Raw genomic sequence first — 16,448 nt, 5'->3', positions numbered from 1 at the left:
AATGCCCTCTTTTATATCAGTCAAAAACATGACAGCACCCAAGTCTGAGAGGTGAAACAACTCCCAAAACAACTCTAGTGCTCCATATACTATGCAAGGATGTGAAATTACTGCCCATTCTAGGGTCCCCAGGAATTTGGCCACCTCCCTGTTCACATACCTCCTGGCCTTGTCCACCTTGGGGGTCTCATGGCTCCTTGCCAGACCCTGCGATGAAGAATATCTGACCATGCAATGTTAACTCCTGGAAAAATGTCAAGGATCAGCCTCAAGTCCCTCCTTGTTCTGAGCATTAGTTCCACCCCTTTAAGCATTCCCAAATTGTTTTCCCCAAGGTGTACCACAATTATATCTGGTGGCCATTGATGGGCCCGCACAGCATACAGCAGCTGTATCAGTTGATCCCATGAAATGCCCCTCTTTGCACGCCAATGAGAACTGCTTCACCACCGAAGCCCAGTGTGAACCCTTGAGCAACTTGGATGTGTGCCTATGCTCCCAAAAAAACAATACTGTGCCCACAGATCCACACCACTTCATGCAAAAGGGAGGGTTAAGGTACAGGGCTGTCCCTTTTCAGTGCCTCATTCCTGGGGGATGAGTCAGTGACCTCACTGACCCTTTGCAGCAGTTTTCTATCTCCCCTTTTCCCCCAAGCCCTAAAGCACAGTTCCCTTGTTTGGCCAGCCAGCCAAATACCCCTCCGCTTACAGGTGCAGGGAGGTCATTTTAACAAGGGGCTCCTTCAAAACTTTTTGGCCTCACTAAGCGATGCACTTATTTATGTTGATTTACAACAACTTAAAAAGGAATCAGTTTGTCAACAACTGCCATGTCTCGTTAAGCTCCATGAGTGACATTTTATGCTACACCTCTACCCAGATATAACTCTGTCCTCGGGAGCCAAAAAATCTTACCGCGTTATAGGTGAAACCATGTTATATCGAACTTGCTTTGATCAACCGGAGTGCGCAGCCCCATCCCCCTGGAGCACTGCTTTACTGCGTTATATCCGAATTCATGTTATATCGGGTCGCGTTACATCGGGGTAGTGGTGTAGTTATATAAGCTAATTTTCATACTTGAAAACTATATATTGAGCGGAACCAAGAACACCAGCACTGGCTCTTCAAGTTCTGAGCTGGGGATGGGGAGATAGGCAATGGAAGGGAGAGGTGGACTGCAGCAGCTGCCAAGGGTCAGGGGTGGTATGGAGTGTAGGGACTACATGGAGTGACTTTCATAAGCTTTTAGCAGCACTGTAGATGAGACGTTCCCCTTGTAGCAGCTGCCTGAGTGAGGAAACAACTCAGCATGAGCGTCAGTAAATGTCAACAGAGGTGACCCTAGCATTTTTGAGTAGGCTTATGAAATGTTTTCAGCTGTAGCTGACATCTGTCCACAGGGGTGCTGGAACAATTTATATAGTGGGGGTGTTGACGATGAAAACCATGCATTTGGTGTTTGTTATTACTACTTCAAGCCAGGGAGTGCAGCAGCACTCCCAGCACCCATAGTGCCAGCACTACTGTCTGTTCACTATGATCACACTGGCCTAAGGATTTTGTGGAGGTTTAGCAAGATGATACTTCGCAATAAGTCCCAAACTTCACTGAACCATTTCACATAAGAAGTCAATACACGTAGGCAATCTTAAGGTCCCCTTTGGTTTCTGTCAGTTACCATATTCAAGGTAATCTTTGTAAATAAAAAGCCTAGAGCAGCGGTTCTCAAACTTCATTGCACCACGACCGCCTTCTGACAACAAAATTACTACATGACCCAGGTAGGGGAAGAGGGAGACAGAACCTGAGCCCCACTGCCCTGGGTGAGGGTGCAGCTCAGGCTTCAGCCCCGGGTTCCAGCAAGTCTAATGCTGGCCCTCGTGACCCCATTAAAATGGGATCGCAACCCACTTTTAGGTCCAGACCCACAGTTTGAGAACCGCTGGCCTAGAGGCTTGCTTTATTTTATTAAAATGAAAGCTGAGATTATTTTTTAGAAGGGCCAAAGGCCACTTTTGGTAACCAGGGATTTTCCTGAGCCACCTTCTGCTTATCAGCAAACACACAGAGAGAAATTTGGAGAATGAGGCAGCCGTCTGGAGAGTCTGTCCCTGTGCAACAGGCGATAACACTGAGTGGCATCAGTGCTGTTGACTCTTCTTTTCTGGTGGAGTCTGGCACCCAGGTGCACACTTGAATATCCAACTTTCTGAGCACGGTTGAAGAGCAAGCGCATTGCCCTGTTCGATATGCGTGGCCTGAGACCAAGGCTAACCACTTTCACACATCCTGTGCATTTAGCCCTATTTCTATTATAAAGTGAAGTATATCCCCAAAATGTTGGAGGCTGTGCCTCGTGTCCTCCAATTACACTACAGCCACACCTGCCTCTCCTCTTTCTCCCATCAAAAAAGAATGAGTATACTTGAATATGTAAATGAGTTTCTATCATGGTCTCTCACCTCCTTCCTTCAACAAGCATAGATGCTGGAACTAGGGGTGCTGCCACACCCCTTGGCTTGACGTGGATTTCATTATACACAGGGTTTACAGTTTGGTTCAATGGTCTGAGCACCTCCACCATACAAATTGTTCCAGCATCCCTGTCAACAGAAGCATTTTCCAAGATGTATTCTCCTTTCTTCTTCCAAGAGAATTTTCAAAGACATAACTACATTCCCATCAGAATTTTGCAAATGGTTTTCATATGAAAGTAACTTTTATAGAGGTTTTCTTTGCAGGATATGATGTAAAAAATAGCCACCATACCAACATTATCACAATAAAGGGAAAATTCAGAGGCATGAAATTGCATGGAATGAAGTCAGAAAGTTTTTTCCCCCTCAAAATTTTGAAAAAAAACCCAGACTCTCTTCCCCACACTCTTAATTGGATTTATATTAATTGGCTTGGTAGTATTAAGATGACATAATATATTGAACCTCTAATTAATGTCTTCCATGAAACCTCAAAGCACTTTGCAAGTCTTAATAGATTTAGAATACAACGGTCAATGTAGTTCCATTGGATTAATCTGGCAAAATTAATTTAGCTATCCAAGAACTCTGAGCTCGGCAATTATTTTTTAGAATGGGAAACAGCCATAGAAAGATTAAGTAATCTGTCTAGTGACACTATAATGATCTATAGCAGAGCTTGGAATAATAATCAGATCTCCCAAGTGCACATTCTGTGGCGATCTACAAGCCATTATTATTCTTAACTTCTTCTTTTTGTCCATAGTATCAACACTACAACTGGTATTATAATGGGAAACCACACAAAAAGTTCTAGGACAGGGCACGCACATGATCTGAGTTACCTACCCATGCATAGAGTTTATCCTTCCAGGCCTAAATTGACACAGCAGTCATGTTGATTGGTATTTTATGTTGTTTTTCATGTGGAAAAATTTCCCACTAGAAAGTAGGTGGGTATTATACTCTTCATATTTGACTTTAGAAATTTCTTCAGTGTTGAAAACAGTGCATTTACAAAAAGCATTGCTAAGTTCCTATCAAAAGGGATACCAGGTACATTTGTCCAAAAGTTGTTTATGAAAAAAAAATACTGAAAGTAATTTGGATTATTCAGGTTTTGCCTTAAGAATTTCCAACTTTCTAATCACTTTAGGTTTTGTTGCCAATCTTAAATTTAGTAACATATTAGAAAAAGTATTAGTCTATTAAATACTGTAAGAATTCATATAGAAGAAGACAACAGAAGTGGTATTTATTCATCAGGATTACATATTTGTACAATTCTTTGAAAAGTTAAAAAACTATGCCATTGCTAAATATTTTTACTATTTGGTTTTTACTGTGCTGAACAACAAAACTTGGCAAAAAACAGGGGAGCAAAAGAGATGCTAGTACTTAAAAACCAGGCAATCCCCATAAAAATAAGGAGATAATTAACAGTGATTGTGCTGCAGCAACAAACATGGTCAAATAAGAGGGCTGAGCAAAAGATTGTACATTATTTGTAAGTGACTAAGAAGCTGTATAGAATATGTAGAAAAATCTTACTAAAAAGATCTGTTACAAAATTGGAATGAAATCTTGAGCCATACTTTAAACATATATATAAAAATAATTTCTTAACCATTTCACAGCTGATCTGAAAGCATCACACTGATTGCTTCACCTTTTCTGGAGAGCAAAATGTGAAACTGGCCTCTCAATATACCAGTAGCTGATCATATAGCACTAAAAAGTGAAAATGGAGAAAAGCCAGGTTAGAGAGAACTAGAGCAGGAAGTTGCTTCCAACAGGGAGTTGGATGTCTAAACATGATGGGAACTGGCCAACCTCAACAAGCTCCAAAAGAAAAGTCTGAAACTAGTATTGTTCTCACTGTTCTCCATTAAAAATGGGTGGTAATGTGAAAGAGAACACATGCTGAGGGTAGAACAAACTATGCCCCTCAACTTACGTGTTGTAAGCCAATTTGGAGACAGAGTTCTGAAAAAACTTCTACAAGTTAGCAATAACTCAAATGCATCTTGACTTCTCTGCAGTTTACCACTGACCATACTCTCTCAGTGGAAGTAGATGGTAGAAATAAATAAGGACAGTTCTGAGGATGGTGGCGTACAGGGTTTATCTCTATACTAATGAAACTATGTGATGGCCCAAGAAAAGTGGCTGCTTGATCAAACCATTAGTTGAAAAGTTCTGGAATTAAAATCCTCATAGCTAAAGTCTTATTACAAATTTAGGTTGCTGATGGAATGATGAACACAGACTCCTGGGGATTTAACCTTCAAAGTATTATTAGGCAATTATGTGGCTCCAAGGCACAAACACAAACCCCAAAAGATAACTCATCAGGGATACCCACACAGACTTGTGACATGGTGAAAAAAACATCAGTGCTTCTGCAGTTAGACTCAAGGGGAAAGAGGTATGTTAATCTCTTGGGCCATGCTACAAAGGTGGTGAGGGCTAGTGAGGACACACAGGGATAAATGACCTAGTGGGTATCTGGTACTGTTACAATAAGTGTGTCATTTTAAAAGTTGGATGTGCTATTGAAAACAAAAAGATTTCTTGGCATACTACACTCATAAAGTCTGCCCACAATTGAAAACAGATTTTCATCGTATGTGTTTAGCCATTTTTCTGAAAGACGTACCATGGAAATGGAAATTCAGTTCACTGAAAAACTATAAAGCATTTGAGATAAACATGTAGATTAACAACTTCTTGGCACTGAAAAGCAGATTTTCCAGCATTATGTTCAATAGGCAATATATGCATTTAGTAATGAGTAACACATGCCACAACTGCTCAAGCAAAATCAAGGTTTCCATACATACCATAGAAGACTTGGAGATGAATTTAAACCCTGCACTCAAAAATCCTACTGGAGGTATTTCAGCATTTGGTACATCAGTGATTCTGTATCATACTGGGAGAAGATCTTTTAGGTGTCTTCTGGCTACTGAGGTATTATTCCTTAGACTCGGTTTACAGGCAGTTTTTTTTTTTTAAACCAAAATAGTTAAATTGTCACAGCCCTCTAGTGTAAATGCAGTTATGTGGATGGGTGCAGTCCCAGAGCACCCCCTCATGGTTTGAGGTGGCCCTACGGACACCATGTCCTGAGTTCCATCTTAGTTCTTCATAATAATTTATATTCAGGCCAAAATACTTATAATAATATGCCCCCTTGTGGGGTCTTATTTAGACTTTCCCAAATATAGACTGTTGTAGCCCCTTCAGGACCAACTGTTCTCCTCCTTCATTCAGGAATTGTGCCTGCCCTCCTCCTGGATAACAGCAGGTTTCCTCTTCTAGGCACAGGAGCCCCACAGCCATCGTTCTAGGGCTGTGCTAATATTCAGGCCTGCTGCAGCCTTAAACCAGCTTCTCCCAGCTGTCCCGCTTCGTAGCTCAGTCCTTTCCCCCGCAGGCTGGAAAAGGGCAGCAGTCCTTCCACTGCTGATCTCTCTCCTGTTATGAAGGAGGAGGCAGCATAGATGCTTCCAACCTTCCCAGGGCTTGTCCCAGTTGGCAGGGAGCCTTGCCCCACCCTGCCCTACAATCTCTTTGGTTCCAGGCCCTCAAAGAAACAGTGACCTGGGATTCTCTCCCACAAATCCCTCAACCCCCAGCACTATCTATTCACCCAGCACCATCTTCCTCTATCCTAATACCTACCTCTGCTCTTCCCTAGGCCTTTGTCCACTCCAAAAAGTCCCAGGAACCTTAAACAGATACACCTGGGGATAAGAATAGACTGACCCCTAATCCCTACTATTTTTAAAGGAAACAGTCACACTGCTGCACAATACAAGGGTGTCTCCACACTTGCATAGCTTAGGGCATGTCTACACTACATCTTAAATTGACATAGGTTAGGTCAATTTACAGTCACCACAGTAATTACTGTAGTATGACTCAGTCAAATTCAAATGCAGACATGTATAGTGAGAATTCTCCATTCGTAAATGTAAGGGAGATGAATCTTTGACAGATTACTCATTTTCTTTGTTTACAGAACATTTGCATTAAACAGGTCTTAACAAAAAAAAGTTTTCAATAAAACTAAACAAAACCCACTTTCCTCCTCAGACAGATTTAATTTGCTTAATATCTATGACATCATAACTCTACAACCCTCCAGCTGTCTGTATTTTTTTTTTTTTTTTTTTTGGAGGGGAGGGGTGGAAAAGCGGAACTGACAAAAAATGAAGTTCCCATGTAAAAACACGCAGATTTTTTTTTTTGCACCTTTCTGTTATCTACAGGGGTGGCTTGTAAGGCTCCTTCCCCACCCCCAAAGGCCCAAACTTATTTTCCCCTCTTTGTGGGTCAACTTAAAAAAACAATTACATTCCCTTATGAGTACATCACATATACAAATCTGAGACCCAGCCCTCCCATACAGGGATGAAATCAGCTCCCAGCCTCTAAACATGCAAGTGCAGGATTTCCTCTATCCTTTTCCAGAACTGTCCATGACATTTTCCCATCACAGAGGAAACAAAAGAATTTAGCACGGAGAAACAAGGAGGAAACATAGTACAATGCGTAACTGCCCTTTACCCATCATTTCTGTGTATTTCTCTCATTCAGAGCACTCTGGGAAACATAGGAACGTAAGTGTTTATTGCAATTTTCTGTTAACTATATCTTGGGCAGGGAGACCGGGTCTGTAAGGGTTTTTCTTTTTTGGAGGGGAAGGGAGTGGAGGGTTGGTGAACTGGGAGCCAGTAGGTGGGGAGAGCGGGTAGATTAAGATTGGATGAGGAGCTGGGGCACGTTGGGCAAAGAGACTGGGACCGAGAATTAGTGAAGTAGGGGGAGGCGATTTGAGAGGACCCAGGGTGCAGTATGAGAACTTCCACTGGCTGGGCAAAAAGATTGGGACTGAGCTTGAGAATTGTGAGGGGGTGGGGAGTGGAATGGAATCTGGAAGCCAGGATTGGAGAAAAAGACAGATTACATCGGGAACTGGAAAGGTAGAGTCTGGAAATGAGAGACTAGCACTTGCTGGGCAAAGAGACTGGAATTAGGACTAGAAGCCTGGGGAGTGGAGGCTGGGACTGGGGGCAAGGCGTGGGGGAGAGGGGAAGGGCAGGGATAGGTTTGAAGGTATGAGGCAGAAGGGATCAAGCTTGGGGGCAGAGAAGTGTCTGTGCCTACTAGACCACAAATCCCTCCAAAACCAGGAATGGAATCCAAGATTCATTAATCTCAGTTCCTCTGCTGCCAGCAAATATCTGTGAAACCCACTGATGCTTCTCTAGTGTTGGTACATGACTATTATTGGTTACTTTGTTAGCTCAAGTGGCAGAGGTCTGCGTAGATCTAAAAGTTCCAAAACTGCGGATGACTCATGGGTCATGAGCAGTGCCAAATTATGCCAAATATGATGCCAAATTATGGATTTTCTGCTTTTTTCAGTTTAATATTTTAAAAATACGGAATTACACACACAAAAATAAATTAAAGGATGAAGGTTACAATGCCAAGCCCTCAAGTTAGGAAATGCCAGAAAAAAGTTTCCTGAATGGTGAATAAAAATTGGTTATTTAAAAAATAAAAATAAAAAAAAAAAAATCAGACTTTTACAAATTTAAAGCAAATATGGATTTTTAAAAAATAAACCTATTTAAAATTAAATATTAAATCCACAATCTATGTAAAAACTATAATCTATTAAAATAGTTTAAATTAAATACAAAAAAATATTTAAGCAGTACATTTTTGCTGCCAAATTTTAAATAAAGTCTAGTGGAAATCCCCCACTGAATTGATTGAAGTCATTTGCTAAGCAGATGGAGTTTGCTGGAACCAGAGTTTGCTGGGGCTAAACCAGATTTTGACAGCAGCATCCTCTCCTGGAGGTGTAGAGAGAATATTTCTCTCATTTTTGTTTACTCAACTAGTTCAGTTCAATGACCAGTTCATTCAAAGTTAAGAAAACAATTGGAAGGTGAAAAATAATGGAATTTGTTATCTTCTTCCAACTTAATAATTAAAAACTAGATTTGAGAGCATGAGATCTACTAGTTCTAAAATCTTAAAGGACATGTTAAATGCAAAAAATGTTTTGATAAAAGTTTTGATTTCCTCCCCATATGTATCTCACACATTTAAGGTAGTTTTATTCAATAAAAAAATAAAATGCTGTTTTGGGGCTTTTAAAATTGATTTTCCATCTAAATACAGCTTGACACAAATAACAAGTAAAAAAATTAAACATCTACTAAATAAGAACTGCATCACTGACCATTTTCTAACTATAAAAATGTAAAAATTAAGAATATGAATAAATGGAGGTTAACCTATTGAATAGTTCAAATAAATGTATATAGATATACTGTAGCTGCCTAGTTAGCAAAAAGAAGCATCAGATTTAGTGTAAAGGCTATATTTAGTTGCAAATTAACATGTTTTAAGGGGTATGTACTGAAGAAAATCAACCTCTCTTTCCAAAAAATAACTAAAAAGTATAAACAAAAAACATGATTAAAATAAATTATTTAAATCAAGATTTCCTCCTCATTGCTTTAAAAAGCTTTGATTTAAAATCAATCCACCTCAATTGACTGTGGAACCTTAATTTGGCCCCCTATGCATACATATGCATAGGGGGCCAAATTACACGATCTCATTTTTTTCCAATGGACTCCTGCCTCATTCAGTGAACAGGGCGGACCTACTCTGGGGATTAATCAGTCATGTGGGGAAAAAAAAGTATGTAATTAAAGACTACCATAATGCACATGCATAAGTGGGCCAAACAAGGACAACCTTACTTCTGGCATTTCCTAACGTTTGATGGCTTGATTTTACACCAACCTTGATGTTCTTTTAATATAGTTTTTGTGCATACTATCTATATAGCTTATTCCTGTAAATTATGGGGAATAAACTCTACAGATATAAAGCATCTTTATACCAATACAGCTCCCAAATGATTGTACCACTTTAACGATCAGTTTCTAAATGGATATAGTTAAAGCAGTAAAAATAATTGTGTAGATAGGCATTAAGTATCTCTCAGTTCAGTTTAAATTATCCAGTTTTGAAGGCAATGAGTTGGTCACGATGAGTTGGTCACAGACAGACAGTTTTTACACCTTAGTGCAACATTTTTCACATCTTCAATGGTCTTATGAAAGCCACAGCCATCCTTGTTTGAAGTTAACATTTCACGTTTGCCATGGAAAATTCTCAGGGAACTGTGGTTTCATAGACCCAGAGTCACTTCCATTTCAAGCAGATTTTAATAAACGAACAAAAACCCCAACCCTATCGTGGTGATTCCTGTATATCTTCAGTTATTTTGGGTCTGTACTAAAAGAAACCATTTTATTTAGTGAAGTAATGCACATTGTTCCACAAGGATTTTGAGTATGTAGATATAATGTAAAGCTGAGGCACACATTATCACTGAATAGATTTCCATTAAAGGGATCCTGACAGTTCCTTATTGCACCCTGAATAACACATCTGATATAATAGGGAAAGAAAAGCACTTCCATGAAAGTATTATTTCCCTTTCAGTACTTTCAGCATAAATATGCTGCCATAAAAGGCAGCGAGCTGAGAGCCGGGACACGGCTTTATATATCCCAAGATGGTAAAGAAAGGGGATTGATGCAGAAGGCAGCATATTCATCTTTGGAGCAAAAAGAAATAGAATAATCACTACTGCTTCTGGGGAAATTTGGATAACTGGAAATACTCCCTGCTACATTAAATATGTTGGTGACAGAATTTCTAGTAGCTGTTACAAATATACACACACTATTAAAGCACAGGAGGATGAGTATTAAAGGTTGAGCTTCATTTCAGAAACATATTTTGAATCAAATTCTGCACTGGATGTCCTTGTAGAATTTCCATTATTTCATCTAGAGTTTTACATTTACATATGAGGCCACAATTGAAAAGCAGAATACATAAAGCATAAAAAGCAGAATACAAATTTTTGATGGGTCCCACAAAAACAGCAGCTGCTTTTTGTTTCAAATTTCTTGGAATTGGAATAACTGCAAAATTCCTTTTGCCAAACTACCACTATATATTTATTGACAAAATTGCAATGACTGAGCCAGATTATTTTTAAATGGCAAATTTTGGGTGAGAATGCTCTGCCTATAATTAAACACAGAAACACTTAAGTGCAAGACATCAATGACAAGCATATTATACAAAATACAAAAGACTAAATAGATTGAACAGCACATTAATAATATTAAACCAATAGAGAGAGAGGACTGCATACAGTCATTATTTTTCTATGGTTTATGGACTGTGAACAGAACTTTTTCATAAGCAAAGAACGTTAAAAATCCACAAGTAATTATCTGGTTATGCTGCTATTAAAAGGCACTAACAATAAAACCAGAAGTTTTATATCACTAATAGGAATCTATCATTGCAGGAATGTTTTCTGTAGTGAACCGACTTTATTTGGGAACAAAATGAAAACTGCAGTGATTCTGTGCCTGTTCTAAAGCCCTTTGAAGTCAATGGAAAGACTTCCACGGTCTTCAACAGGCTTTGGATCAGGCCCTTTGTGACTTTTCTAACATACACACACACACACACACACGCATCTCTCACCCACACAGAGAATTACACTCTGACAGAAAGAGCATTGTTTTTGTTATATACATTTTCCATCACAAAATACTTTGTTAAAATGAAGTTACGGATACAGACATGTATTTAGGAAGGTTAAAAAAAAGCAAACCCCTCAAATTTCAGAAAACTAGGAAATGCAGTTAATGTTGTGCTTCTTAAAAGACATTCAGATTCGCCCTGCCTTGGAGATGCCTGCTGCCGCTACCATCCTTAATGAGGATTGCGAAACAACTGCCTTCAGAAGACTCTCTTTTTCATCATGAATTTGTAAAATGCTGTGTGTGTACAATATAGGACAGTAAGGAAGACCATAAAGCAGCATAAGAATGATTTGATTAAGACTGAGGTATTCTAGTTTTTATAGTCACTGATAAAATAGAACTGTTTGTTATGGTTTGATAAGGAAACATGAAGTTGATTTTGTTAAGGCATCATTAGTAAAGTTAGTTTACGTGCTTTGTTTGCAAAATGCAACCTGGCCACTGAAGGTTTTTTTAAACTTAAACATTCTTCTTTAAAGGCAGTATACATTCAAAACACTGATGTGTGCCTGAAATCTCTCTTTGGCTGACAGATATAGGTTTTTGGCAGCACATAATCAGCACCTAAAAGACAAAGTCAATGCTAGAAAATTTATGTCCCATTTTTTAGTACTGGCACAGCTGCATGAGAGCAACCAAAAGTATAAGTTCTACTATTCTAGCCTCATGGAGACATTTTCATCACTGTCACCTAACCTGTGGTCTATACTAGAGGTTATTCTGTTGGTAGCACTGCTGCAGCTGCACCACTACTGAAAAAACGGGTACGAAATTTTTCAGTGTAGATTTACCCACAAACATGAAGTATCCACTGGCTGTTCTTACAATATTAATATAATGTAAACTCTGCAGGGTCAGTCTCTTTGCTCTGGGTTTGTACAGGGTCTAGCACAAGGGGCCCAGAGACTCTAGGTGCTATCACAATACAGATAAATAATAATTTTTATCTACTGTAAATCAAATATTCTTATCTGCCATAGTAGTGACTACCCGGTATAAAAATATGTTGACTAATCTCAAAACAGCTAAATCATAGAACTATAATATTTTTGACTTGCTATACACCTATGGTATGCAATTTCTTTTTCTGTCAATACTTGAAATATACAGAAACTGTTTCCAAATAGAAATTTATGCCTGTCAAAAAAAAAGCTAGTATTAGATCATGAAATCTCAGTAGGTTGAAGGAATTAGCAACAAATGACTATGCAAAACTAATATTCATCATTCCACTATGAATTAAAAAAAAAAAAGATTGCTTTTTATGGAAACAAAAACTATTCTGAAAAGGTAAACTACGGGATGTTTTGTTTCAGATATTTTGATATTCAAGTTAATGAAAAGGTAAACAATACATTATGTGCTTTAGCTGACCTATAGAACATTATTAGGGATTAAAAGAGGAAGAAAATCACAAATAAAGGAAAACCTAAAAAATAAGGGGAAAATAGTATAGAGAAGGAACTGCAGAGTTTAATTCTAATAAAACATACTGGTGAACCCCAGTTTACTTTTTCTTGTGAGCAAAGAAACTGCATTCATTATAAAGGAGCAAGTTTAAAATAAAGACTTTCATGTAGTAGTTGCAAAACAGAACACAGCAGCGTAATAGCAGATGAGGCTTATGATAAAAATCCCTAGAATAATTTTAAATAGGTAGCTTCATAAACATGTCTGTTTTAAATGATAAAAAGAAAGCTTACTTTATGTAAATACAAAAACACGCAATTCAGCCATGTCATTGGGGAAAATAGCTATAGTTAAGGCCCCTGGAATTTCATGGCACATAAAACTTTCCTTGCTTGATTGCTTCAGGTTCATAATTGGAGAAAAATAAGGAATAGACAAGAGAGAAAATCTGACTGGTCAGATTAAAAGCTTTACTTCCCCATTCTTTTTGGGTAATAAAATCCTAACCATGACAGTGAATTGCTCCAAGCTAATGCCAGCTGCTTCATTTCTGGGCTTTCGTATTTTTCAAGAATTTCATCACAGAACGAGAAACTGGTTGCTGTTGGACTCTTGACAATGCTATTAAGCCACAGAAATTGGCATCAAAATGCTTCACTGTTTCAACTCAAGAATTTTTCCAAGATGCGAACTCTCCCTGTTTTAGCTCCCTTCCCATCTCCAGAGACCCTGCACACCAGAAAACACTCCTATCTTAGTTCCATATTCCCTTCATACCAGCAACCAACCTTCCTCCAGCTCTCCTACTGCCTGGAAACTCCATGCCCGGAAACTCCATACCCATCACAGGTACTTCCAACCCACTCCCTACCAGCAATCTCCCAATCTTTCATTTACCCTCTTTTCCAGCCCTAGCATGAAGGAATGGTAGAGAAGACAACAGAGAGGAATGCCTACTGGAGTGCCGCTCTAGACCCGCTCAGTCCCTCCTACGGAGGATGCTGCTATTCTGCTCTTTGAATTGAAGATTAATCTGATTTTTCCCCGTGGAAGTTTGGAATCCCCTCTGCATGTGCTGCACAGACTCCTGGGCAGGCCCACCGACAGCAAATCTGGGACCCAGGGCAGAACAGTCAATGGGCCCCCACGCATGCACAAGCCATGCCCGTGCGGATGAGGTCTGCCTGACGTTTGGGCTGTACTGCTGCGCACGCTTTTCCAACATGACCAGGGCTTCCATATGCCTGCCCAGTAAGGTTGCCAACTGTCTAACTGCACAAACCCAAAGACCCTTGCACCACCCCTGTCCCATCCCTTCCCTGAGGCCACACCCCTGGTCTCACCCCTTCTCTGAGGCCCCACCCGCTGCTCACTCCGTCCCCCTACCCTCTGTTGCTCGCTCTGCTCTACCATCACTCACTTTCACCAGGCTGGGGCAGGGAGTTGGGGTGCGGGAGGGAGTGTGGGCTCTGGGAGGGAGTTTGGGTGTGGGCTCTAGGCTGGGGCAGGGGTACAGGAGGGGGGCAGGGGTTCGGCACTTACCTTGGGCGGCTTCCGAAAGAGACTGGCACACCCCTCTGGCAACAGCTCCGAGGTGGGGGACAAGCGGGTCTCCGCGCGCCGCTGGCCGCAGGCACCACCCCCGCATCTCCCATTGGCCACAGTTCCCTGCCAATGGGAGCTGTGGAGTCAGTGCTGGGGCGGGGCAGCGTGGAGACCCCCCTCTTCCCCCCAGGGGCCATAGGGCCGTTCCAGCCACTTCCGGGAGCAGCGCAGAGTGAGGGTGGGCAGGAAGCCTACCTTAGCTCTGCTGCGCTGCCGGCAGCGGGCCCCAGGCCTTTTTAAATCACCCAGGTCCCTGGGAAATTGTCCTCTTTGCCCCCCACTGCTCCTGGGGCTTGAGAAACTTCAGCTGCTTCAGACTCCTCTACACCCTGCATGCAGTACAGTAGCCCAGGGATGTCAAGCCCATTCATAGATGGCTGAATTCCATGTTAGCCTCAGATATAAACTCCAGACTTCATACTCCACACGATCCTCAGTGGAGAGTCCACTGATGTCAGAGATCAAAAGAAGAACATGCAATATAAAACTTCATAAAAATAAATATATATAACAAAATTTTACCTACGCCTCTACCCCGATATAACACCAATTCAGATATAATGTGGTAAAGCAGTGCTCCGGGAGGGCAGGGCTGCGTGCTCCTGCGGAATAAAGCAAGTTCGATACAACGCAGTTTCACCTATAACATGGTAAGATTTTTTGGCTCTCGAGGACAGCGTTATATTGGGGTAGAGGTGTATTTATTATTGATTCAATGCCTTCTTGTACCATTCAGTATCACTCAGCGGGAAAATATGCTCCCTTTTAGGGCTCTCTTATTCCTGCCTTTTGTTACTCGTCCTTCTCCATTTTTCTCCCATTATCTTGTCCGTGCATCCACCCTCTGAATTTCCTTCCCAACAGAATGACCTATTATTACCCTCATGTACTTTTGATTTGCTAAAAACATCAACAATGGAATAGTTAATGTTGACAATTAATTATCAGGCTATCGAGGTGATACACCAATGAGATTAATAGGGGACAGGGAGTTCACCACTCAGTCATTATTTCAGGTTGTCTGCAGACACCATGACATCAGTTATACTCTGTTCACATTTGGACATTTCTCTCTGCAGCCAAAGTAGTTGGAAATTTACTTTATAAAAAAATGAAAACATACATTGTCCACGTGTAGGTCATGTGGGTCACACATATATTAGGAAGGCCATGACACCCTGATATAGATGTTATATAGGCCAATGATGTGGTTGCCTACTATTGATGGGTATTAGCCTTACCAGCCCTAATAACAAGCCATTCCTGCTAAATTGCTTTTTAAAATACATACACACATGCCCTAATGGATCGGTATATTCTTTTAATTAAAAAAAAATCAATACACATACACACAATTTGCACATGCATACATATACCCACACTTGCATGTGTCCTAATGATCATTCTAAGATAAAAAAGTCGTACCTTTTTGCAGACTTGCTCAAAATTAATCTCTCCTCCAAGAGCAAGTTTGGTTACTTGATCCGGTTTGATTTCCTGTGGAAGAAAAATGTTTACTCTTCTTAGACGTGTAATAACAGTACTTTATAATAATGTTCATGAAGAAGGTAAATCTGAGAGGTTTAGTAAACTTTGACTACTCCTACTAATTTAAAGGAGAATAGGATCAGTTCTTCAAAGATGGCATAGACACCAGTATTTATGTACACTTACAGGTAAAATTATACTGAATTTACTTGCAAAATGTTGCCTTACATATTTAAAACCAGATTCTTTCTAATCTATTTATATCATAGCCATCACAACAGTACCTGGTTATACTAAAGCCAGTGGGAGTTTTGAGTGAGTACAGTCTTCAGGATCAGATCTTATTTTTAGAAACTCAGCTGCCTGAATTTGTCACTTAAAATAGACCATGGGAGGTTTAGACATGCCCATTTACCAGAGTCTCTGAAATCTTTCCAGCATAAATATATAGATTTGATTACAGCCCTGTAATTAAGGTTGAAAGGAAAAATTACTTACCTGTAATTCCACTTCTCTGAAGCTATCATCTATGCAGGATTCTCATGCCAGAAGGGAGAATCCTGTACAGCAGGCGTCTTTAGAGAAGCAAATTTTAAACTTAGGCCTGGTCTACACTACGAGTTTAGGTCAAATTTAGCAGCGTTAAATCGAATTAAGCCTGGACACGTCCACACGACGAAGCCCTTTCTTTCAACTTAAAAACGGTTTCTTTACTCCATCTCCGACGAGGGGATTAGCGCTAAAATCGGCCTTTGTGGGTCGGATTTGGGGTAGTATGGACGGAATTCGAC

The 16,448-nt window shown here is 40.2% G+C and overlaps 1 protein-coding gene across 4 annotated transcripts in view; it reads right to left on the bottom strand.

Annotated features, from left to right (window-relative positions):
* Positions 1 to 16,448, bottom strand: part of SRFBP1 (serum response factor binding protein 1) — a 124,220-nt gene that overhangs the window by 15,377 nt on the left and 92,395 nt on the right. For 3 of the 4 annotated variants that reach the window (XM_065599266.1, XM_065599269.1, XM_065599268.1), the window contains one exon: positions 15,595 to 15,666. The exons of the other annotated variant lie outside the window; for it this stretch is intronic. In XM_065599266.1, coding sequence (XP_065455338.1) covers positions 15,595 to 15,666 — 72 coding nt within the window. The remainder of the gene's footprint in view (positions 1 to 15,594; positions 15,667 to 16,448) is intronic. 4 annotated transcript variants of the gene reach the window in all.

The sequence above is a fragment of the Chrysemys picta genome, chromosome 6, assembly GCF_011386835.1.
Source record: "Chrysemys picta bellii isolate R12L10 chromosome 6, ASM1138683v2, whole genome shotgun sequence".
NCBI lineage: Eukaryota > Metazoa > Chordata > Testudines > Emydidae > Chrysemys > Chrysemys picta.
Note: the sequence above shows the minus strand (reverse complement) of the source record. Positions and strands in the feature narration are given on the sequence as shown.